Here is a 25,104-nt window from a genome sequence, read left to right as displayed (position 1 = left end):
CGTGCGCGTACACGTTGTCGTGGTAAACCAGACCTTGAATCCGAGCGAGGCAAACACACGTCGAACGTGTCCCCGTCGATGGACGTCGTAATAGAGAGATCTCGATAAGAGACGTCTATGCTCGTACGGGGAGGGAGGTACCGGACGAACGAAAAATGGAAGAATAAGAAAAAAAGAATAGCGACCGAGGAGGAGGAGGAGGAAGACGTGGAAAAGGGGATCGGAACGGAAATCGGGCTCGAGCGCGAGGAATAATATATCTCGCGAGCGGTTACCTCGACCTCGCGCGGTTCGGCGCTCGTCACGCGTCCTTTACGCAATTTATCGTAACGCTGCTCGCTGCTCCCCGTAACCGCCTCCGCGTTCTCCGCGTTCTCCGCGTTCTCCGCGTTCTCCGCGTGTATCGCGTGTACGACGAACGAGGTTCGTAAATCATCGCGGGCTCCGTCCTCGCGATCGTTTCGTCGAGAAACGACCACCGTCCCGTACCGTCCCCCGGGTTTTCATAGACCGTACGGACGATTGCAGCTTCCGTTGCGTTAATTTCCCGCGTACACGAAAGGGGGCTGCTCGTACGCCGACGCGTTGCGCGACGGTTCCGTAAAATCTGGCGCGCGGCTCGTTAGTCGATGACCCAGAGGCTGGCCTCGCGCGCGGAATGTGAATCAGCTGTGTTCGCGGCTCCCACGGGCGTTGTTTACAACGCAGCAGGCGGCGCGCGCGACAGTACGCGCGACAGCGCGTGTGTGCACGCACCTTTAAAAGCTACATCGGCCAGGTATGCGACGCGCACACCTGTGCTGCTCTCGGGACCAACCGCCGCCACCGCCACTGCCGCCGCCGCCGCTGATGGTAAATATAGAAGCGCTGTTTACGAGCGTCGCCGTTCACAATGGCCACCGTGATAAAAACGCCTATTAATAGACCCGGCGCATAATATACCGTACTCACGGTCGGATTGAGGAGAGAACCGTGTGACCCAATAATTAATGGCGGCTAGTTAGCGTCGATTATCGCGTAATACGCTACGTCGCTCGAGGCTCTCCCGCGCGTCGTACGCTCGGCGATTGTCGTTGCCAGCGAGCATCGCGGTACGTACGTTACGATACGGGAGAAAATTCGGGGAATCGTTTCGATGGTCTACGCTGTGAAAAGAATTATGAATTGTTTCCATGGTCGTGGTTCTACCGTTGATGGAACCGGGGGAAGCGTTTGTCAATGATGGAGGTTCTAAGCGTAGAAGTAACGCCGATTCGATTGTCAGTGTTGGAGATTCTACGTGTGAAAAAATGATTAATTGTTTCCACGGTCGAGAGTCTACGGCCGAAAAAAATGACGAATAGTTTCCATGGTCATGGTTCTACCGTTCATTTAACCGCAGAATTATTTACCAATGATGGAGGTTCTAAGCGTGGAAGTAACACCGATTCGATTGTCAGTGTTGGAGATTCTACGTGTGAAAAAATGATGAATTGTTTCCACGGTCGAGAGTCTACGGCCGAAAAAAATGACGAATAGTTTCCATGGTCATTGTTCTACCGTTGGTGGAACTATGGAACCGTTTGCCATTGATGGAGAGGTTCTAAACGTGGAAGTAACGCCGAATCGATTGTCAATGATGGAGATTCTACTCGTGAAAAAATGATGAATCGTTTCGATAGTAGAGAGTCTACACGCGAAAAAAATGACGAATAGTTTCCATGGTCATGGTTCTACCGTTGATGGAACCGTGGAATCGTTTGCCAATGATGGAGGTTCTACTCGTGGAAAGAACGGTGAATCTTCGATGACCGAGATTCTACTCGTTGAAAAGGTGACGAGTCGTTTCCATGGTAGACTGTTTTCCCGCGATGAGAACAATGAATCGTTTCTATGTTCGAGGTTCTACACGTTGAAGAAACGCCGAATGATTTTCCGACGATAGAGGTTCTACGCGTGGAAAGAACGGTGAATCTTTGATAGTCGCGATTCTACGCGTTAAAAAGATGATGAATCGTTTCGATGGTCGAGGCTCTACGCGTTAAAAAAAAATGATGAATCGTTTCTATGGTCGTGGTTCTACGCGTTGAAGAAACCGCAGAATCGTTTGTTAATGCTCGAGGCTCTACGCGTTAAAAAAGATGATGAATCGTTTCTATGGTCATGGTTCTACGCGTTAAAAAAGATGATGAATCGTTTCTATGGTCATGGTTCTACGCTTTAAAAAAATGATGAATCGTTTCTATGGTCATGGTTCTACGCGTCGAAGAAACCGCAGAAACGTTTCTTAATGGCGGAGGTTCTACGCGTTAAAAAAATTAATGAATCGTTTCTACGGTCATGGTTCTACGTGTCGAAGAAACCGCAGAATCGTTAATGGTAGAGGTTCTACGGTCGTATGGTTCGATGGTCGATGTTCAAAGCGTTAAAAAAAAGAAAAACGATGAATCTATTCGATGGTCGAGGTTCTACGCGCGAAGAGAACGATGAATCGTTTCCGTGGTCGAGGTTCTACGCGTTAAGAGAACCGTGTCGAGATCGATTCGATCTCGGTTAAGGTATTTCGGTGTCATTGTTCGCGCGTTCTTAGCGATTCGAGATAGCGAAGAATCGGGTAACCGCGATTCAGTTTTCTTCTCTAGGAGGATACAGAGGTAAAACGTCTGGTAGCTCGTTGCGTACACACGTCGCTATTGTACACACCGGGATCAAAGGTCGACGTGTACTCGCGAACATAGCTCGAACGCGTTTACCTCGAAATCGTGTTTCTGGAACTGGTCGCCGAGATTTCGCAAAATGCAACCAACGCGCTCGCTCCGGACTTTTACCGTACATTCTCAGACGCACTGTTTATCGTACGATCGTGGCTTTTTGCGCATTCTTTCGTTCGTTTTCGTCTCGCGGCCGGGAATAAAAATAACACGGAGAAATTTCGTATCGAACCGTGAAATTTTCGACCTCGAACCGGAACCACTTCGTTACGAACCGCCGTCGTGCGAAAAGTCACGAACTCGGTATCAACGTTGCGTAAAATTAATAAACGAAGAACGAATGCTTCACGCGTTGATAAATCACCGGAACGAAACAACCACCGAGCTCGAGGATGAATTTCGTAGGCGAGTTTACTTTTCGACCGCCCGCCACTTTGAATTTCAAATTTCACGTTCGGAGTAACAAAAATCTTCGATATCGTTTTCCAGCAATTCACATTAAATTACATTGATTTGCCACGCAGTATTCTCAAACGGACGATTCGATCTCTTTCTTTCTCTTTTAATTAATACTCCAACTTGCATAGAATATTCCACACGGGATCCCAAAAGATAAGAACTCGATGCAACTTCGAAATCTACTACTGGAAATTTGCAAACGATTACGAGCGACTCGGTCGTTTTCCTTTTGTTTCATCAACGCATAAATTCGCGCACAATTTCCACGTAGGTATCCATAGATCGATTGGAACGTAAAGCGAGTAATATCGGGACGGTTGATTTCCCAGGGAAAATCCCGGGCGTGTAAATCGTCTTTCCACGATCGGGGACGTGTTTCGCGCGTTGTAAACAGTAAACAAAAATCCTGATGAATCATCGAAGGAACGCGTCCGCGCGAACGTCGTTGAAGCGTGTACGCGGGCGAGCGGGCGCGCGACGCTCTATTATTAGCAGGCGCGGGGCAATTACGAGCGAGTCGGTGACGATTAAAACAGCCGCTTTTAAATCGGCCAGTGTTATTCGCGCCGATGTGTCATCGGGAAGAAACTCTCGTGCTGGTTCGTTCGCTCGTTCTGTCGCTCTCGCGCGGAATATCCGCGACATTGACGGGCTAGCGCGCGCGCTATTCGCGTTTTCTATTCACGCGGGCGACGGTTACGAGGAAATAGGCGCATACCGGGGCCTCCTACGCGGTAGCGCGCTCACGCTTTATAAATAAGTCTCCGCTAAATAGCGGCGAGGCGAGGCGATGCGAGGCGAGGCGAGGCGAAGCGAGGCGAGGCGAGGCGAGGCGAGCATAAACATGCGCGTCTCGCGCGCCGCCTCTCTCGTTTCCTCGTGAACTTCTCCAGCGCGCGTGGTTTCCCCGTTTCCTCGAACGGGCGTGAATGAAGCCAACGACGCCTTTGTCGCGCGACGATACGCGCGCACACTGGCGCACGGAACCGCGCGAGAGCCGCGAGACCGAGCGAGCCAGCGCGCGAATAGCGGCACGTTCGCGATACGGAGCCACCGTGACACCCTCTGCCCCCACACCACACCACACCACACCCCTCGCGTGCACCGCGAGTCGTGTAAACAGGAAATTCGAGGCGTTCGTACGCCGAGCGGATTTCATTGTTCCCTGAAAGACGGGTGTACGGTCGAGCTACCTACCTACGAAATTATTTCGCGACTACGTAGAGTTCGTCGAACGACGAGTGTCCACTCGCGACGAAATTTCTCGCGTTTCTACGCATCGTGGAGTCGATCTTTCCTCGTAGGATTGACCTCGCATCGAACGGACCACGGTTTTTCTACGCGACGAGAGAAACCGCTTCTCCGCACCGGGAACCGCGACGCGGTCGACTCGCCGCTTTCGGGAGCGCGTCGAGCTGGATTTCTACTCTCACGGACGATTTTCCAGCCGCTCAGGCTGGAGGGGAACAGAGACCAGACGAGACGAGACGAGACGAGGATTACCGGCGCTGATGTACTTCATACCCGCGAGTTGACACGCGTTCACCGGTCCTCGCGATACAGGGGAGTAGGATTTTCGTTGATTCCCGAGACAGCGACGCGGGGATTATTTCGAGTTCTCGGAACAGTTCCCCGCGATGAAACGTGGAAAATCGTTTCTTACGAGTTACACCACCGGGTCGAACTTTTATTGAAATTTATTCTTAACGTCGTATGGGAACCGCGATTCTTGCTCGTTTACCTCCGTCTTGAGAGGATAAAATAGACAAGGAATAAGAAGATACTTTTCAGTCTACGTCTCAGTTTTCGTTCTACGTGCTGTGGCACAGATTCGGCTCGAAGGGTGCTTCGAAACACCTCGATGTGGAGATTATAATTCTCGCGGGACACTCGACTCGAAAGCTTTCGGGTATCTTGAAACAATTCGCGTTGTAAAGTTTAGATTATAGTATCTAGTTTATTATAATATGCAGGGATCTCGCGTATCTAGTAGTATAGTTATTGTACATATAAGAATATAAAGTTCGAACAAATGCGTATACAGTGATACGTCTTGATGTGAACGATGACAGTGTCGCGTGGTCTTCGTGACTCTCGACTTGGAACTGAACTAGAAAAAACCCAAAAGAAAAATAGCCAAACACTTCCGTGCCTATCTTCGGGTTGCAACTCGGGACCGGAGTTCGCCACTCGTACGCACGAGTTGCAAACGGTTCTCCCAGTTGCAACGAAACTGTTCTCCGAGTTGCAACTCGGGTCTTTCCACGACTTTTTCTTCTTTCTCTTTGACGAAACGTTCGCTCTCTGCACAAGTTTCGTCCGTTAGCACTTTGGAAACACTCTCTACCTTAAACTGTGTATTCTACTATTGTAAAATTCAGATTATAATACGTAGTTTATTATAATATGCAGGGATCTCGCAGGTATCCAGTAGTATAGTTTTTGTACATATAAGAATACAAAGTCCGAAGAAATAAGTATACAGTGATACGTCTTGATGTGAATGACTACAGTGTCGCGTGGTCTTCGTGAATCTCGACTTGGAACTGACTAGAAAAAACCCAAAAGAAAAATAGCCAAACACTTCCGTGCCTATCTTCGGGTTGCAACTCGGGACCGGAGTTCGCCACTCGTACGCACGAGTTGCAAACGGTTCTCCCAGTTGCAACGAAACTGTTCTCCGAGTTGCAACTCGGGTGTTTCCACGACTTTTTCAAATTTCTCTTTGACGAAACGTTCGCTCTCTGCACAAGTTTCGTTCGTTAGCACTTTGGAAACAATCTCTACCTTAAACTGTGTATTCTACTATTGTAAAGTTCAGATTATAATACGTAGTTTATTATAATATGCAGGGATCTCGCAGGTATCCAGTAATATAGAATTTGTACACATAAGAATACAAAGCCCGAAGAAACAATTATACAGTGGTTTGATGTGAACGACGACAGTGTCGTGTGGTCTTTCTGACTCTGGACTTGGAACTCGACTGAAAAGAAAAACCAAAAGGAAAACGGTCAAACCGTTAACCATTTGGCGGACGACCCTTGTACGGAGACAGTTCTTAAAACTGACATCGACATCTGTCACCCTTAAGATCGTTGTTGCATTCATTCCAACGATTCGCGTTGTAAATCGGCCGTTGCGAGAGGAAACAAGTTCGAGCGTTTACCGTGTACGAATTTCGTAGCGAGTTTATTCCAGCGTGGAACAATTGCTCGCAACGTGTCGCGATTAAATTGTACGGTCCGAGGTGGCGCATTTGCTTTGAAAGAAATACGCAACGCGGGACGGGGTTAGATTTTTCTTTCGTTCCCACCGACGTACGTGGGACTGGTACGAGTTCTCAGCGTTTCGAAGAGAGTTCCCTCGTACGCCGTGTACACGCTTACGCTTTGAATTCCACGGGATCCAGGGTCAGTGTTTTATTTAAATTCTTTGATCTCCGTCATCCCGTGTGCCAGTTATTCACTCTCGCGAGGGAATAAGATGTACACGCGACAAGAGAAACATCCTTTTTTACGTTACGGGAGCACGGATTTGGTTCAAAGGATGCCCCGACCGAGGATTTTTCGTTCGTTCCCACCGACGACGTGGGATTATTTCGAGTTCTCGCGGTAACGAACTAGCACACGCGGTTTCCTTCGAATTACTCGGAATCCAGAGTCACCGTTTCATTAAACATTCTTCGTTCGTCCGACAGGTTGTTCTATAAGTTTCGTCGTTCGATGAGAAACGAGAATCTATTAGGTTCGTCGTTTTTTTTTTTTTTTTTCTAAACATGGTATTACCGTTTCGCGTAGATTTATCGACTCGTTCGTACATTTACAATTGTTCCAAGCCAAAGTGTCATAATATTTGTTCACAATGGTAAAAAACGACGAAACTTATCGAAAAACCTACTATTTATCAACTCTTTCGAAATTACCGATCTCCGGACCGTTTTTCCAGAGAAATTTGTTTCAAATTCCATATTGTGTGCCATAAATTCCTCTTCTTTCGTCCATCGGTGTTCCCAAGATACGTATAAGGTGTACCACGACGAATCGGAATCTGTCGGTGACGGAACGTACCGCGATAGGAAAAAACGGATTCCTTCGAACGGATACTTCGATACGAGCTAATTACGAGTAATAAGCGCAATGACACAATCGGTGTCGAGCGAAAGCCGTTAGGTCGGAAAAACGATACCGAGAATCGAGAGGCTACGCGAGCGGGGAGGGTTCGGGGGGAGAAGGAGAGAGCTTTGGCGCGATTCTGGTGGAAGCGGACAGGAAGAACGAGTCAGCTGATCGAGGTGTTGACAGCGCGCGAGAAGGACGAGCGTAGACCGTAGAGAAGGACGAGACGAATACAGACAGGTAAATACGAGTACCGGATTTGCCAGGTGGCTAGGCGTAGTCGTCGGGGACGACTTTCGAGTCGTTTGGTCGTCGATACCGGAAACCGGTGGATAAATACGAGACGGGCCCGAAATCGAACGAGATCGAGAACACCATGGATGGAGAACAGATCACCATGGTACGATACGTCCCGTGGTCAACGATGACTCCACGATGACGGAAGTTGTTCAACCTTCGACCGAGTTCCGTTTGTTTCTTCGTACCTGTCCTTTCGTCGATCTCTGAAATGGTAAACAACACCGAGTAGCCAAAACGTGGGAGCTCGGGTCTTTTCAACTTCTGGAGAGCCGGAAGTCGCTCTCGTTGCCTTCGAGGAACCCGTTCTCGGTTGTACGAGAGAAGTGGCTCGAAATAAAACCGGACCATTGTCGTTGTTTGCCAGAGAAGACACCGTGATTGTTCTTCAGCCTATTCAACGGGAATACGTCACCGATCTTTTTCGGAGCGGTGACGCTCGCGCAGCGAACGCGTAAATACGGAACCGGGGATCGGTGAAGATTGTCGCTCGAAATAAAAGGCGACGAAATAATAAGACGAATGATAAGTGGTTCGTTCACCGCGTTCGGTCGATCGGACGGTAGAAAATTCGTGTTTGTTCGTTTGCGACGAAGTGGACGACGAGCAACAGCGAGCGTAACCCAGATCCGTCGAGCACGTCCCAGTCGCCATTAGACAGCTTCGGAGCGGAGAAAACCACGGGGTCGGTGCGAGGTTTGTACACTCGGACGCGGACCTCGATGAAACGAATCGTCCGTGTCACGGTTACCGTATTTCGCTAGCGACCCGATACAACCAAATCGAAAGGTCCAACCGATTCGAGAAGTTGCAGTTTTCCTCCGCGTCCGGTCACGGTGACGAAGTTGCGTCACGTTGCTCGTTATTGGCCGTGTCGAGCCATCGAATTCTAAAGAATCAACGATCGGCCTTGTCCGCGCTATAAACCGATAAATACCTTCCTTTCCGTCGTGACGGTCGAACGTTCGAAAAAATAAAAGAAGAAAAAGAGAAACAACCGAGGAACCCGGACCGTGTCGTAAACGCGGTCCACTTCGACATCCTGAACGCCGTTCTCCGTCCCGAACGAACAACAACGTTATCCATCGGCCGCCTCGTAAACAAGAAGCGTCGATCGCTACGGTGAACGTGTGAGAACGCGGTGAAACACCCAATCACACGCGGTGTCACTGGTTCGCCTCGTGCGCGCGAGCGTACGCGATCCAGAAACACGGCGACAAACATGTCGGACAAAGTGTGTGTCAAGAGCCGTTCGATAAGTCTCCGCTGACCTGGGTCAAGGTAAACGCGCGACCATTGCACGGCCGTGGAATTTTCGTTCGAGACGGACAGAGAGAGAGAGAGAGAGAAAGAGAGAAAGAGAAAGACAAAGAGAGAGAGATTATTCGACGAGCGTAGATAGTTCCGTAAGTACGCGTTGAAAGGACTTCCGTAGGATCGTGAGAAGTATCGAAGCGAGGTCGTAGGACCAGCCGAGCACGTGACTTCCCAGGAACGTGGCATCCGTTCCGTTCCGTTCCCTGGAGCGACGTTCCCCACTGATGACGTTGCGTAACGTTGTTCACGGCCCGGAAGATGGATTACGCGGAGAGAAGGAGGGAAATTATCTTCGTCCTACCCGATCGCGTTTGTTTTCATCGTGATCGTGCTGTCGTCTTTCCAGAGGTTTCGTTTCGAGAACGAAACCATCCATCGAGACGCGAGTTCCTTCGAGGTGGTCGAATCATCGATTCGATGTCTTTGAGCATTCGTTTGGGGCCATGGACGACAAAGCGGGAATAACGCTTGTCGAGCTGATTCGCGATCGGGAGCAGCTTGCATGGTTATTTGCGAAGAATCAACGACTGTACATCGATACTCAACCATCTCGATGTTCGAACGTTAAACGAGGCGTTAACGTACGATTCTTTGATTCGGCGACTGTGAACGATCGATGACGTGCGGTAAACGCCCATAGGCGTTACGAATGCGTGCACGCTCGATACGGGAGAAGGTCATCCGCACAGAGCGTAGGTTGTACGTTAAGATCCGTAGTCAGTGGGTTCTTCGTCTTGGTAGGATATAAATATGGATAATTCTTTTCACCGATTATTTTCTACCAGGCTGCGCAGACTTTGAAGAATCCACGAGATAGTTTAGCTCTCGAGTATCCTTCCCACGCTTGCCTCGTAACCGGTGTTTTCTAAACGATTCTTCTTGGCGAACAGTCAGAAATCTAATCAGGTCCCACCCGGTAAGATCGGTCGCGAATTAATCGGTGTCGGCGAGCCGAGATCGAAAGGAGAAATTCCGTGTCGCTCGGCTCGGCTCGGCTCGGCTCGGCTCGCCGCGGCGAAGATGGCGCGGTTCTTTTTCCTTGATCTTTAAGTCCCACGGAGGTTAATTGATACAGCGGAGGCTAGAAACTCCGTGGTATGTGTATTACACACGGTGTTTACTTTTCTTAACTACCGTTAATGTTCGTTACTCGCGAGTATGACATTTCACGGGTCTACTTTCATTCCTGACGCAACACGTACGAAGTTTCACATCAGGTTTCGCCCGGCCAGATATTGTGCGGCAATGCATTATATAAATACGGTTACTTGTTTTCCATTTTTCGATCGTTCGCCGCTTCGTTGTTTACGGAACGTGAACCGTTCGTTCGCGATGGACGTCGGTCCTGTCCTAACGAAACTCGATTTCGCGCGTAAACGTTCAAGAGTACGCGCCAGATACGACACCAACCAGCGACATACTTTCGAAAAGATGTCCTTGGCTTCGAACGTTTTGAAACTTTGGAACTCCGTACCCGTCGACGCGTATTCTTTTTCCTATCCACGCTTACAAGTACATACGATACACCTATACGGACGTTTCTAGAAACGCGTTCGTCGTTTTTCTTCAATCTATCAACACACTAACCGAAGAAGACTATCCGTTTACGTTCCACGGAAAAGCTCGATCGTTCCCAAACGAAGTCGAGAAATACGGACACAATCGAGATATTTTTAACGGCAATTCTTCGGTTGGCGTTCATTCTTCCAAAGCTTGACAATCTTAAATTTTCGCTCTCGTTTCTATTACATTACGTTGGAATTCGTGTAAGTGATCGTGGAAAATGGTGAAAAAATCCGAAACAGAACGACGCGCGTCGATCCCGATCGCGAGTCGTTCGTCGTCGCGTTAACGTACTTTTTCGAGATTTTGCAACGCGATCGTTTCACACGGGCCGAACGGTCCCGTCCGCAAAGGGTTAACTCGCGACGCGACTAAACCCCCTATCGCTGACAACCGTGAGACCGTGTTTATTTATTTAGTCGGACCGCGCTTGATCGGTTCCGAGCCGCTGCGTAGCTCGAGGCGGATCGAGCGAGCGCGCAGTTAAGGGCAGTAGGTCACTCCCGAAATGATCAGACCGAGGCGGCGTGCGTCTGCCGGACGCGACTACTATTCCTGGCAGATTATTTCGACCCCTCGCGAATAAATTCGCCCGGTCGACGCCACGACCTCCCACCGATAATTAGAATAATAATTAAGAAACTTTCGCGCAAGGAGAAAGACGCCCGAATGGAGAAAAAAAAAGAATAAAAATGAAAATCGAACTGAGGCGTTCACGCGTGAAATTTCGCGTCTTTGACAGCATCTTCCGAACAGTGATACACGATAGATAGTGTAGAGTAATATATGTGTATATATGTATAGGAAAATATGTCTATTTCTCTGTTATAATAATATATTCCCTCTGGATTACAGATGGAAATATAGGGTTTGGGTTAGGAAGGGCGAGTGAAAATATTTGCGAGTATTGTAGAGTAATATATATATGTATAGGAAAATATGCCTATTCTTCTGTTATAATAATATATTCCCTCTGGATTATACATGGAAATATAGGGTCTGCGCAAGGTCACGCGGAACACACACGCACGTTTTCTCGAAAACTCTTTTTTAACCTTTTCTCGATATCGGTCGCTGGTTACATTACAACTCATCTTTCGTCTTTCGCAGTGGGCTTCGATGAGCTCTCGATTTACCGAAACAGTCGCTCACTCGATCGAAATTTTGCGCGATTCGCTCGGGCAAAGCTCGTCCCTACGATACTTTATCAAACAAGAAATAATCTTAACGTAAATCGAGTAACAGAGAACTATACACGGTGCGTACTTTCTCGCATCTCCACGTTTTCCGCGTTCTGTGTTTACTTCGTTGGGTTCAACGCGAGGAAAGTTTCCCGCGAAGAAAATTTTACCGTTACGAAGACGTTACAAACGTCGAATTTCTAATGGAAGATCCGCGTTCGTTCGAGAAACGATAATCGAAGTTCGAGCATGCCATCGAATCGACGTCGATGATTCCGGTTATCGAAACAACAATTAACGTCCGATTCGCAACGCGAGTCGTGGGTCGAAAAAACAATAAACGCTTCGCGATGTTGCCGGAACGTTTTCGCCGCTCGGTCGCGAATAAGCACGGGGATCGTTCGGAAATAATCGTGGATGGAAATTGCTCTCGAGGCTGTTCAAACCGTCGATCTCTTTTGTAACGGTTTCGGTAAATAAGGGAACGCGGTAGTAGTTCGATCACGGTGTTCGTAAACAATGCTCTCGCTCTCGCGATCGTTGCAAGAGAATTTCGTCGCTGGGAGAGTTACGACGTTATTTGGGCAACGTTTCGCGACTCGCGGAAAAGACGATTTCCGTAAGCGAATCGTTCGCGGAACTTTGCCCCGCGATACACGTACATATATCCCCCTTACGAATTTGGCAATGGTACGCGTCTATTTTTGCGGATTTACCGTACGAAATGGGTCGGTCCGTGACTGGCTTCGCCGGTAGTAGGGAATACTTTGTGCTTCCGTTGCCTTCTATTTGACCAAATGGAGCCAAGAATCTCCTCGACGGAGATACGTTCGCGAGCGTACTTTTCCCAACGAATTAAACAGCTATTTCCCTCGCGGCTGCGAAAAGAGAGCGTGTCAAAACTCGGGGAGAAAAATCGTTGCGGTACCGGCGAGTGAAACACGGAAACGTTGCGGATCGCGCTTTACGAGATTCAACGTTTCGTTTTCACCGTGTTCCCTCGAGTTCCTCTATTTTTAGTTTCGCTGTTTGCTTCTACGTTTGGTTCGCTCTGGGTTCGCTCGATTCGCGTTCGATCGAGCACGATCGTTCGTTCGAGTTTCATGGAAATAAAAACCGGTGCCGCGATTCGTAGAATTATAATTGTCGTTCGACTATTTTCGTGTTCCGTGTTCTTGTCGTTCGGATGCTCCCCGTATAATCTACTAGCGACGGTTTGGCAACGACCTCTGTCTATTTACGGATTACCAACATCGAGACCGGACACGACTCGTTCCGGTCTCTCTCGAGTGGGTCGAGTGCAGTAGTCGCTCGTGGCGACCCGCTTCCAAGTGCTCGCTCGCTCGCTCGTTCGCTCGCTGACGGACGAAATGAGTCACCCTCGAAATTCGCGGATTCCACGTTCGCTCGAGACGCGCCAAGGATCCCGGGTACATTGTTCGAGCGTAGACGCGGCGCGTATCGCCGAATAGAGAATTAATTGGCCCGTAATCGTGGCCCGGCGTCGATCCCGTCGTGGCGTTTCGCTCGATCGATGATTCGCGCGGCGAAACGACCGAGTACGTGGATGGACCTACGATGGAAGACGTTTTCGACCGTGTTTACCGAGAACGAGAACGGCGTCGATAACGCAGCGGCTCGACTGTGCTAAAAATAATAAACGACTTTGAAAATCTGCCGCGTGTAACACGTGCGACAATGAGTCACGACCCGCGCGTACCGCGTACCTTTAAACGCGTACGTTCGATCGAAGAGATTCGAAATCGAGGCATCGCTTCGCACGGTATTCCCACCGATGGTACCACGAGAGCTTTTAATCGGAACGATTAGTCATTTCGCGCGGAGATTATTTTAAGACGTTCTACCTACGTTTTAAGAAATCTTCCGCGTCCACGAGCCACGACCCGAGATCCAATTTCACGCGTTTCGCGCGGTCTCGTTCGAACGGAGTTACCAGCGACGGTAATCGGTAGCTTTTCAATTGGAAGGATCGGTCACTTCGAACGGGGACTATTTTAAGATATCCCAGATTTCAGTTTTCCAGACGAGAGGCTCGAATTCGTTCGGCCGTTTCGACGCAATCGAGCCTCTCAACGCTCCGCGTCCGCGCGGATTCGAGAATTCGTAGCAACGGGGCCGGACGCGGACTCGCTCGGATCTCGAGTGGGTCGAGCGCAGTGGTCGACCGTAGCGACCCGAATTGCACCAGCGCGTTCCGATATATATAAAAAAAAAAAAGGAAAAAACAATTCCACCGAATGGGTCACACTCGAACGCGTTCTTTAATTTTTCCTGCCAGTGGAGCGCGATCCGCGCGATCACGAACGAGCTGCGTCTATCGCCGGCGCAAGAACTGCGCGTCGGACAAGTCCGGATTACATAAACGTAACCGTGTCATTGTTTACCGGCTACCTTACCGCCGGCGTATATAGCTGGCTTTGGAAGGCTTCGCGAACGCTTTAAATCCATTCCGGATTTTGATACGGAGAACGTGGCCGGAGAGCTAGAGACCGCCGCTATTATTCGCGGGGAGTTTCTCTTTTCGCGACCGTGACGCGCGGAACGTCTTTGTTCTCGACGGTATTTAACCAGTTTTAACGTTTTCGGATTAGAAATCGAACGTTTAAATATGTATGCACTTTCGAGATCGCTCCGTCGTGTCGAACCCCCTTTGGAACTAAGAGACGGGGAACGTTCTTCGAGCCGTGCGTTCGAACGTTTACGAATCCCTGGAGGACGCTAGGATATCTATATGAATTTCAATCGCGAGGGAAGTAACAACCGAGACGAAAATACTCGCGATTCAACGACGTCGCGGTGTACGGTCCTCGCGGTGGAAATTTCCTCTCTTCGAACTATCCGGAGCAACAAAATGCGTATCCAGGTACGACGAGAGGATCTCAGTGTTTGGTACGGACGTGCTCCGATCGTCAAGGTTCCCCGAATTCGTCGACCGCGACGAATCGTAGAAACGAAAAGACGATGCGCGCTCGTTCGAAGAAAATATCGCCAAGATCCCGATCCGCGCTCGCGCGCGCGCAAGTTTGCGGTATCGTCGTTTCCCGCGACGCAGAACGCGCTCACGGGATTACTAATCGCGGGGAACGTTGACCGTTACGAGGAAAACGTTTGCTTTCGAGGTTCCCGGTAAAATTCTTTCCTCGAAATTATTCAGTCGGGTCGCGCTCGTTTCGGCCCGATGGCCGATTCCCACTTTACCACCGCGTCACCGATGTACAATGGTTTCGCAACGGCCGAGCATATTTCAAAGGTCATTTTTCCGTCGCGCCGACACCGATCGATACATCTGTCGCGTCGCGGGCAAACATCGAAGCGAGAGGGAAACAATAACTCGCGCGTTTCGTTCTTTTTCGACCTTTCCAACGAACGAGGTGGACAGACTAGCTCGGGGAGCACCGGAAGACCGCGTTTCCAAAGCGGGACGTGTTGGAACGAATGGAACGATGACTTGGTTAGCGCCACGTGTCGGTGAGGAACGATCTGCGTTCAATTTTAGGGACTTTTCAGTTTTCTACGGTCAGTAGAAACGCGGATCACTGTTCGCGTGAAGTTCGATCGCTGTATTGCGAATACGCGAGACACCTGTGCATCGTAACGAACATTTGAATCCGAAATTTGACAACGGAACGAGGACTTGGAAGACACCGGTATCCTTTCCGTTCGTTCTCACGGTTCTTGCGCTCCGGGTCGTCAGACACCTGTCGAAGTAAAAAGGTCGAGCGTCGTCGAGCGCGTGGAAAAAATCGGAGCCATCGCGTGTCTCCCGATCGGACGAAACGCACCAGTACCGGGAACCGATCGGTGAAAGAAACTTGGGTCGGTGCAAAGGCTCGGCGCGTTCGGTATCGGCGATCGGAGGACGACCCTCGGTGCCGCGAGTGGGTCGAGTGCAGCGGTCGTCGGCGACCCGGTCCCCCGATCTCCGACCCCCTCGCCGCTAGGATCCTCGTCGAGGCCGCGCGTAGGGACAGTGGGTCAAGTAGGTCGTTCCCGCAACGCGCTCAGACGGCCGAGAGGCGCGCGGCAGGCGAGGTTACGTAACCCTCGGAGGGAGAAAGTCTCCCCTCCTGCCCCCGTCCTTCCCGGCGTCCTTCCCGGCTCTCCCCGGCCGCTCGAACCGTTTTGCCACCTCCACGTCCGCGATCTGCAACTCGACTTGCCACGGACTGTTTACAAACAAATCCTCCTCCCACCGTGTCCCTCCGCGGCGAGAGTCGCTCGCGCGATCCTCACCGCCGACAGCGCCGCCTGGATCCCCCTGAATCGACCATCCTCGACCTGGTGTAGGAGAGCTTGCGTTGCCAAGCCGCTCGAGCCCACCGGACTGCATTGCGCAAAATTGCACCACCAACCGACGCGCCACGGCACCCAGACCGAAGAAACCCAAGGCTCGCCGGTTATCGCCGACCGGCTACCGGAGAAATTCCCTACACGTACTCCCCACCCCTCCGACTTGCTTTCTTTCGCTAACCCTCTACCTCCCCCACCCCACCCCACCTCCCCAACGGTCACCTTTCTCTCTCTCTTTCTCTTCCCCGCTGCGTCCCGTTTCGTCTTCCTTTCCCCACCTTCGGCCGCGTACTCGCCACTTTTCCTCCCGGATTCTTCTCCTCGTTCGTTTCCTCTTTCGCGAAACGCGAAAGCATTCCCCTCTACCCCTCCGCTTCTCTGTCCCGTTCCGCGGGAACGGTCGTCGCAGTCGCAACCCGGAATCGCGATTACGGAACACGGTCGTCGCGGTGTCGTTGGGTCGTGGTCGTGGTCGTCGCGGGACGTTCGACGACAGAGTGGGGGGAATACAGAGACAGGGAGAAGGACAGGCGAATCGAGAACGGAGACGACGCGAGACGACTCGAGACGACGGACCGCGAGACGGAGAAACAGTACCGCGCGGCCGCTTACTTTGCTTTTTACAGTCGCGTTCCAGATTCCTCGGAATCCGGTGCGCTTGTAACTGTAGTTTAATTGTTGTTTAGAGCGCGAGCCGCGCGCCGATATACCGAACGACGATCCCGGTGCTACCAACGGAGGACCACGCGAGATCGGATACCGAGCTCGAGCTCGAGCGCGAACGCGAACGCGAACGCGTCTTCCGGTCCGCGTTCGCGAGGACCGTATCCGGGGAATTCGGGGGCAGTTGCGGACCGAGGGGCGGGGAGAGAGCCGTGGCGATTATTACGGCAACCGAGGGACACGTGTTCGCCGGCTAGGCGGCGAACCGAACTGTTGCAACCTAATCGCTCGCAACCAGGTTATCGTGTTTTCGAGGTGAACCGGGTCACCGGGCTCTCGTGAGACAGGATCGTTCGGCGCGACGATCGATCGGGAGGCGATTTTCGGTGAGGAGAGACCCGAGCGGATAAACGTTCCGTGAGATCGGGACGAATGTTCCTCGAGGACGCGGAAAACGTATCGGTGGGACGGATGCAATTGGAACGATGAAACGATGAAAAGTAGCCACGGTACCCGCTGCGAAGGTGATAAAGTCGTTCTTTTACGATTGTATAAATTAATTTTGCCACCGCGAGAGGAACGGCCCGGACGGATGGACGATCTCGGGAACGCGAAAAGTGTAATTTTCGCGAAACGCGAAAATACGCCAACGACGCGAGAAGCGACAAAGTAATTCCTCCGGCAATTACGTAAATTAACCCGCTTTTACCTCGTAAAAGGAATACCCACGTGGTGAGATATTCGTTGGCCCGGGATGATCTCTCCATGACGTGAAACTGACTGTACGTAGTTCGATCGAAATACAGAAAAGTAATTACTCGACGATTACACGAATTAACCTGGTTTTCCCACGCGAAGAGGGGGAAACGTCTACCCAGATGGATATTTATTAGCCCGGGACGATCTCGTTTGCCTCGTAAGGGGATCCAGATGGATGTTTATTAGTCTGGGACGATCTCTCGATCGCGTTGAAAAATGTATCCGCGAACAATGCGATTCCCATAAAATACAAAACGGTAGTCGCGTCTAGAAAAGGAACGTACCGACTTCTCGACGACCGGGTAAATTAACCCGATTTCGTCCCGGTGATTCGAAGAAGCATCGTTCCAGTGATTTACAACGGAGACGATCTCGCGGCCGGATGAAAAAATCGATGCCCCGACCGAGCTAATTAACTTATCCGCGGTAAGCAGGTACGCGGGTAGTTGCATCGAGCTGCGCGCGTGATGGTCACTTACCGCGATGCGTTACAGAGATTGCCGCGAAGTAGAAGTTGTCGGGTGAAAACAAAATTCTTCAAATGCTTCGCGTCATAAGAATTAGAAAGGAGGTCAGCGTCGAAGTCTCCGCGAATGACAAATATTCGTCGTACGAGCGCACGAGCGCACGAACGAACGAACGAAGCGTTCTCGAATTCGCGAATGCATCCTGTTTTCGATGGATCCGTAGGCACGAGGCGACGATTCGCGTAGCGGCAAGAATGATACCGCGGAGAAGATTTCGAGAGACGGGACGTTTAAGCGCAATTTACTTTCAAAACGGCGACCGGACTGTCACGACGACGTCGACCGGGTCGAGATCTTCTCACGACGCCTCGCGTCTACGTTGGCTCCGTCCAGGCGTCGTACACTTGTCTCTGTGTACATTCCACCGTCAATGTATACGTTCCAGGGACGAAAGAAGATTTACTCGAACCGTTCGCGTCCCGTAGTTTCGATTAAACGGGTACACGCGCGAACGTTCCTAGACCAGGGACTCCTATTTGTCTTCATCGGTTTCGAATACCCGAGAGATGGAAACTCGAAGCTCTTCGGAGTTTTCCTGGTACTACCGCGCGATATTAACCGATAGTATCCAACGATCATCGTTTCGAGTAATTTCGAAGGAGAGACAAAATTTCTTGTTTCGATTCTCTGCTACGTTTCTTGGAAAAAAATTTTCCAATAAATCCAGAATTTCCATCCACGACGAGGACTTTCCCTTCCCTTGAAAATCCAAAGCTCTCGATAAAATACCAGTACTTCCCGTGTATTTCACATTGGTACGCGCAAATTGCCGATTTTGTACCATTCCTAGTATTTAAACAGCTATCCGACCCGTGTGTTTCCCTCGACATACTATAGACGATCGCGAATCAATCGAGCGACGTACGTCCCGTCACGAGAAACTCGAGCGCGATTAAACAAACAAACAGTTCTCGCGCGAAGAAATTTCAACGCGAGTTGGTAGGGGCGCGCGGCTCGATCACCATCATCGCGATGCGCATCCGCCTCGTCGAGGACCGACGATTCTTCGGAATCTGGCAGGAAAGTGTATAAGTTCGGTCGGACGAGTGGGCGGACGGGCGGGCGAGAAGGCGAGCGGCGGTGCGCGGGCGCGAATTTCACGCAAAACATAAGCTGCATATAGAAACGCAGGCAGACACAGTGGCCTAGACAAGTAGGTCGCGGCGCAGTTCTCGCGGCGCGAGCTCGCGTGCGCGAGACCGCGACGCTTGTGTCCGTGTGCGCAGCTAGGCGAGCGGACGGACGCGGAGCGGAGCGTGTCGGTGCGCGTGTGACCGCGCTCGCACACCGCCAACTACCGACAGGTATACCTACGGTGTTACATAAACTGGGTGCCCGGCTCCGCGCGCCATACGTTGTACAGGATGTTTCGAAACGGGGGGTTTTACCGGCTGGCTTTCGGGGTACGCGAGACTTCGTAACCCCCGTCGTAACTCACGAGTGAAAGTCACCGAGTGTCGTGGACGACACCACCCTGTCGAGTTTTAATCGCACGATCGAGGAAAGTCTCGCGTCTGATAACCGGGTGCATCCGAGACGCGACGCTCCGAGACGACGTCCCCGGACACCTAGGTCAGCGTTCCCGGTTCACGGTGCGACGTAACACTTTCTACGAACGTTTCTACCATTTTATCTTTCGATCGATTTAAATTTCAAACGCGGAATTCAACCTCGTCGAAATACACCACGGTGGGAAACAAGATCGAGGGAATCGGCTATACGAAAATCGATGATTTCGCCTCGTGATTTTCGTTACTTTTGTCCTAACGAAACGACAACGCGAGGTCTAGCGCGTTGGAAATTTTTGTTGAAAATCACAAGAACGGTGCAACGAGATCGAGAGAAACGTGTATTTGAATGACGACGAAAGAGTCTATCCGGACGAAACAATATCGCGGTACTGGTAACTTCTCTATCGGTTGTTTTCGCGTAAAAGGAACTCGAGAGTCTATCGTCGCTCGATTCCCCGTAATTTCTCCGAATTTGCGCATCAATTCCATCGGTCTTACCGTGCGACTGCGTCCAAGTATCGAGACGCTTCGAGAATACTCGTAGAACAAAGTCACGATTACCGTGGACGAACCACGGGTCGAAATTCGTCTCGTTGAAACAGCCTGTAGTGGTTACCGGTCTCTGGTACGCGTTTCGGGCCACTCTGGAACGATTCGCGTGGATCTTCTCCGTAGCAATTGCAGCGAATTCTGTCGTCGAATCGAGGCGAGCACGGAAGACTCGTGTTGCAGGTAATTAGCACCCGAGCGACACCCGGCTACTCGACGCTCGGGAATTCGTCGAATGGTTCGATCGCAACGTTTGAACGCGACCCACTGTTTACACGTGTCAATTGGCCGCCGTTGCTTTTCGGAGAAGCGTACGCGCCATTAGCGTAGCAATGGGATTGCGAATTACGTCGATGCTAATGCACGGCTAAGGACGCGCGTCGAGTTACGCGGGTTCGTTCGTAATCCCTGGTATCTATTTTAGCGGGGAATAAATCAGCTCTTCCCGGTTGATGTTGTCCGCCTGGTGCGCGTTTCTACGGCCTACGTACGTACGTATCGTGGCTGCGCGCGAGCTAGCTCGTGTATTTTTCCCTTTTTCCAACCGGCTGGAAACGAATAATTTATTTACGATTATCGATCATTGTCGGTACATTTTCCTCGAAATCTATTTCGAGCGTATTTTCCTGCATAATCTATTACGCTCGGTGAATATTTTACCATACAATTTTGTTATCTATTTTTAACGTATTTGTCGCCTCGAATGGATCTATTTTTAACGTATTCTCCCCCGAAATCTATTTACGGCCGAATTTCCCTCCCGGGAAATCTATTATTCATTTCGAGCGTATTTTCCAGCAATACGGTATCCACGTTCGCTAGATTTCTTCCCGAAATGTATCATCTATTTCGAGCGTATTCTTCGGCGATGTGTAGTGTCTATTCTCGGTGTATCTACCCCTTGAAATCTATCGTCTATTTTCGGTATAGGTTACTCGGAAATTTTATTAGCCACTCGGAGTGTATTATCCTCCAAAATCGAGTATCTATTTCGAACGTCTCTTCCCTTGAAATCTATTTCCGCCGTAATTTCCCCTCCCCTGTAATCTAATGTCTATTTTAAACGTTTATTTATTCCCGTGAAATCTATTTTCGGCGTTAATTCACCGTTCGCGAGTCGCGATATTTCTTTCATTTCTTTTTTCGATAAAATCGAGATCGCGAGGCGGGAAAAGTGTGACGATTTACGAGCGATCCAAACGAGAGACTAGACTCGAATTATTTACGGGACGACTCGATGGAACTATCGCGGACGATCCGCTCTATGGATCGTCTCGGTTGCGAAACAACGACGCAAAGAAACCGACCGGGGTTGCAATCGCTCGGATCGTCGGGTTCTCGTTCCTATTACGCTTCGTGCACGAAAATCGATTCGCCTGGTCCGTGGAGCAACGTTGCAAGAAAGTGGGTTAAAGTGTCACCCGGTTTGACGAAACAAAGCCTTGAAGCAGTTTTCGCCGCGCGGCTCGCGATTCTCGCCTGATTTCCTGCCGCGTGACGCGCAATTTCGCGACTCGCACGCGCGTTGCGCAATCCACGGATAAACTCGTTGTTTTTCTCCCCCCTAGTGTACGATACTTCCCCCCCGCGTCACCGCGATCTCCAGCGCGGTTCCTGTTTGTTTACCACCGTCCGAATTTTGCATTCCCGCGCGAGTATCCGTGTCCACGATACGTTGGCGCGTTGGTAAACTTTCGAGCGATTTTTCGAGGATACGTGCACGTTCACAATAGAATCCTCGATCCTTTCTAATATTCCTCGGAATATTAAAATAATTGCACGTGAAATGCGAAATACAACGAACGGAGAGACTTGGCTCGTACACGTACGAAATTCTCGATCGTTCCGAGACGAGCGATCTTGAAAACGAGCGTACGAAAAATTTGCGATACGTCGAACACGATGTCGTCTCGACGAAGATTATTCGCAGGAACGAAATAAAGAGAGATTACGTTCACGAGGAACGAAATACTAAGCGATCGCTGCGTTCGAGACGACGTTGAATCATCGCGACGTATACCGGGACCGCGCGATCGAGGCACCAGAATAAAGAGACACCCGCATCGGGTGGGTCGTTTCTATTTCGGATACGAAATATTCGAGCGATTCGAAAATATTACAAGCACCCTTCGTCTCTCCTGACCAGGTTCCATTTATCTTCCCGCGATTATTCGCATTTATTATCTTCTCCCGATCCAATGCCTCTCGAGCGTCGCGGAATACCTGCTCGTTTACTTTCAGCTTTCGAAGTCTTGAACGGTATCTTCAACTGGTCCCGATATTTTATCCAGGTTCTTTTTAAATATATCTCACACATGATTTGCACCGTGACTAGAATTCCACGGATCGATGCTCGATTTTAGAGTCTCGATAAAATATATATTAACTTTAATAGATTAAACGGTGTTGAACGTATCTCTTCCATTACTTTCGGAAACAATGTTACGCGCCCGTTAGCTACCTACTTTCCGTATAATAGTTCGGTCTTTTTGTTCGCCAAAGCGTTCAGCTCGTAAATAAACGAAAAAGAAAAATAAATCTTCCACGGGTTGTATCCCCGTGGTGTATTACACCATCTGGGTGATAACTATTCCTGGTCGATGGTAAAACGTTTTTCGTAAAATGCGCCGGTATTTAAAAGCGGTATCTAGGCGCGAGCAGCGTGGGAATAAATAAATTCGTTCGAACCGTAATGATCGGTGCAACGGTTCGTGGAATCTGGGCTCGGAGCTACGAACTTATCGGCGTTTACCAGAGCTGGAAGCTTCGCGATCGTGCCGCGACTTTGATTTTTTTCATTCGAATCGTCCCCGTTAGAAAAACGTGCGGATTCCCCGGCCCGGTACGTTCGAGCATTCTTACGCGCTCTGGGAATAGATTAACGACGCGTAACTTGGCACGGCCCTTGTTCGGCGCCCTTTGATACGCAGAAACGTTGTAAACTCGTGGCGCCAGCGCGATGATCAATTAAATTTAATTAGCGCGCACCGTCACGGTGTTACGCAACCCGAGAGGCCCACGGGAAATTTTGATGCACCCGTTTTTCCTTGGACTCGTTTACCGCCTCGACGGGTCAACACCTGTGAGAATTCTCGTCCGTTGCGAGGAGATCCAATTCTGTTTCTTTTCTTTTTTTTTTTCTTCTTCTTCTACTTCCCCTTTTTTTGTTCATTCCGCGAACGAAAACGAATTGGAAACGAAATTCGATCGGGATGTAACCGTTTAAGGATCCGTGGTCGCTGTCGCGGAGAAAGGAACACGATCGCACGAAAACGTCGATTCGGTGCTTGTTTGCAATCGCGTACGTGACTGCGAGTCGCTAGGTTCGTCGGTCGACAACGGTTCTCGTTTAATTTCCCTCCCACGCGCGGGAAAGAAACGCGCGCCAAAAATCCCCGTCTCGACTTTCTCTTGCCCAGTCGAGCGTGCATGTTCACAATGGAACGCTCGATCCTTCCTAACCCTCGGAATATTAAAATGATTGCACGTGGAACGCGAAATACCACGAACCGAGAGACCCGGATCGTACACGTACGAAATTCTCGATCGTTCCTCCGATCGCGCGTCTTGAAAACCAGTGTACGAAAAATTCACGAGATACCTAGAACACGATGTCGTCTCGACGAAGATTATTCGTAGGAGCGTAATGAACAAACGAGCGACACTCGATAGAACGCTCACTGAATTTTTTTCTCCGCTCGAAAAAAACGAAGAAAGAGGAGAAAGTTCAAGTCGATGTAATATTTTTCACAGGGCGAAGATGTCAATTTCTGATCGATTTTTCAAGTTCGAAATTTCACAAGTTTGTGGACAGAGTGAGTGACTCTCGGTGCCTATTTCCAGAAGAATTCGAAATTCAAAATTCAAAATTCAAAATTTAAAATTCCAACGCGTGCGTACAAACTGTGATTCGAGATATCTGTAAACGAGTGGAGTTGGTCGGTCGGCCGGGTCGAACGTCGGACGAAAATCGACGCGGTTGGACCGATCGATCGAGTAATCGGGGTTCGCTAACGATCCAGGACACGCAAATGGCCACCATCTACGGACCTCTCTCGAACTTGCGATAATAATACGATCGCGAGTTTATTACCCCCCGGTGCGTCAACACGGAAGAAATGGACACCGGTCAAAGAACAAGATCCAGCGCTAACCGCTCGTACATACGTAACCCCGAGCGCAGAATTTGCAAACGACGAACGCTACAGGGAGAGAAAGTAGGAAAACATCGCGTACAGGTTGCAGGAGAAACGGTGCCCCCGGACCTCGTAAACTTGCGTGCGCGTAAAACGATGAGAAAATGTTTATAGTTTTTTTTTTTTATTTCGATTCGAGGTCTTCGCCTCGCCGTGAATATTTTTCGAGATTATTGGTTTCGCGACCTAACACAAATCGTGAGGAAATTAATCTTGTGAGTCCACCTTGAAACGATACGATGAAATAACGTTTCGAAAAAGTTTCTTATAGGATTCATACACCGATTAAAATATACAAACAGTTCGAATTAAAAATCGATCGTGCTTTTATAATTTAGAATATATTTTAATATTGAGCAATACACGTGGAAAAAATAACGCTGTTATTATACAGGAAATAGAGAAGTTTCGCTTGCACTGAACCTAGTTTTGGAATACAGGTGTCGCAGTTCCGTTCGGTGTAACCAACGCACCAATGTTCGGTTTACCAACACGGAAGATTAGAATTCCACGAGACGAAGTATCGAAAAAGATACAAATTTACAGCTTTGTTTATCGCGCACAGTGACGCGATTCTTATTTTCGAAGGCCCGTTTATACACATATGATTCATAGAACACGGCAAATCTGGTAAGCGTTTTCAAAGGGCGCAGAGAGGGTACGGGAATGAATCGGAGAATTTTTAAATTTCAGCTCCCTCGATCGGAAGATCGCGACAGAATTGCCCTCGTTTCGAGCAATCGATGGAAAATTGCTCCGTTTGTCAAGTGAGTCGTCAACAACCTCGTAGGATCATCGTTCTTCGTGACTGTCGCGATACGTGGACTTTTCAAAATGGCGACAGCCACGAGGACAGAAATCGCGGGAAACGGGCACCGGATCGCGAAAGAAACAACCCTCGTCGAGGAAGCAATTTGTGGAAATGTACTTTTATTCGAAAATGAAAAATTTCAAAATGCTTAA

The 25,104-nt window shown here is 49.8% G+C and overlaps 1 protein-coding gene across 4 annotated transcripts; it reads left to right on the top strand.

Annotated features, from left to right (window-relative positions):
• On the top strand, positions 1-25,104 carry LOC143148022 (uncharacterized). 4 transcript variants are annotated; one of them, XM_076313863.1, is made up of 3 exons: positions 1-852; positions 24,582-24,771; positions 24,835-25,104. In XM_076313863.1, exons 1-2 carry the CDS (start codon positions 630-632, stop codon positions 24,707-24,709), a joined length of 351 nt encoding a protein of 116 aa, XP_076169978.1. In that variant the 5' UTR covers positions 1-629; the 3' UTR covers positions 24,710-24,771; positions 24,835-25,104. The 4 variants fall into 4 exon arrangements, 1 of the variants encoding a protein (XP_076169978.1); XR_012992385.1 differs by lacking the exon at positions 1-852 and adding an exon at positions 19,200-19,457; XR_012992383.1 differs by lacking the exon at positions 1-852 and adding an exon at positions 19,200-19,477.

This window comes from Ptiloglossa arizonensis, chromosome 6, assembly GCF_051014685.1.
Source record: "Ptiloglossa arizonensis isolate GNS036 chromosome 6, iyPtiAriz1_principal, whole genome shotgun sequence".
Lineage (NCBI taxonomy): Eukaryota > Metazoa > Arthropoda > Insecta > Hymenoptera > Colletidae > Ptiloglossa > Ptiloglossa arizonensis.
The sequence above is the reverse complement of the archived record's forward strand: the minus strand, read 5'-3'. Positions and strand labels throughout refer to the sequence as shown.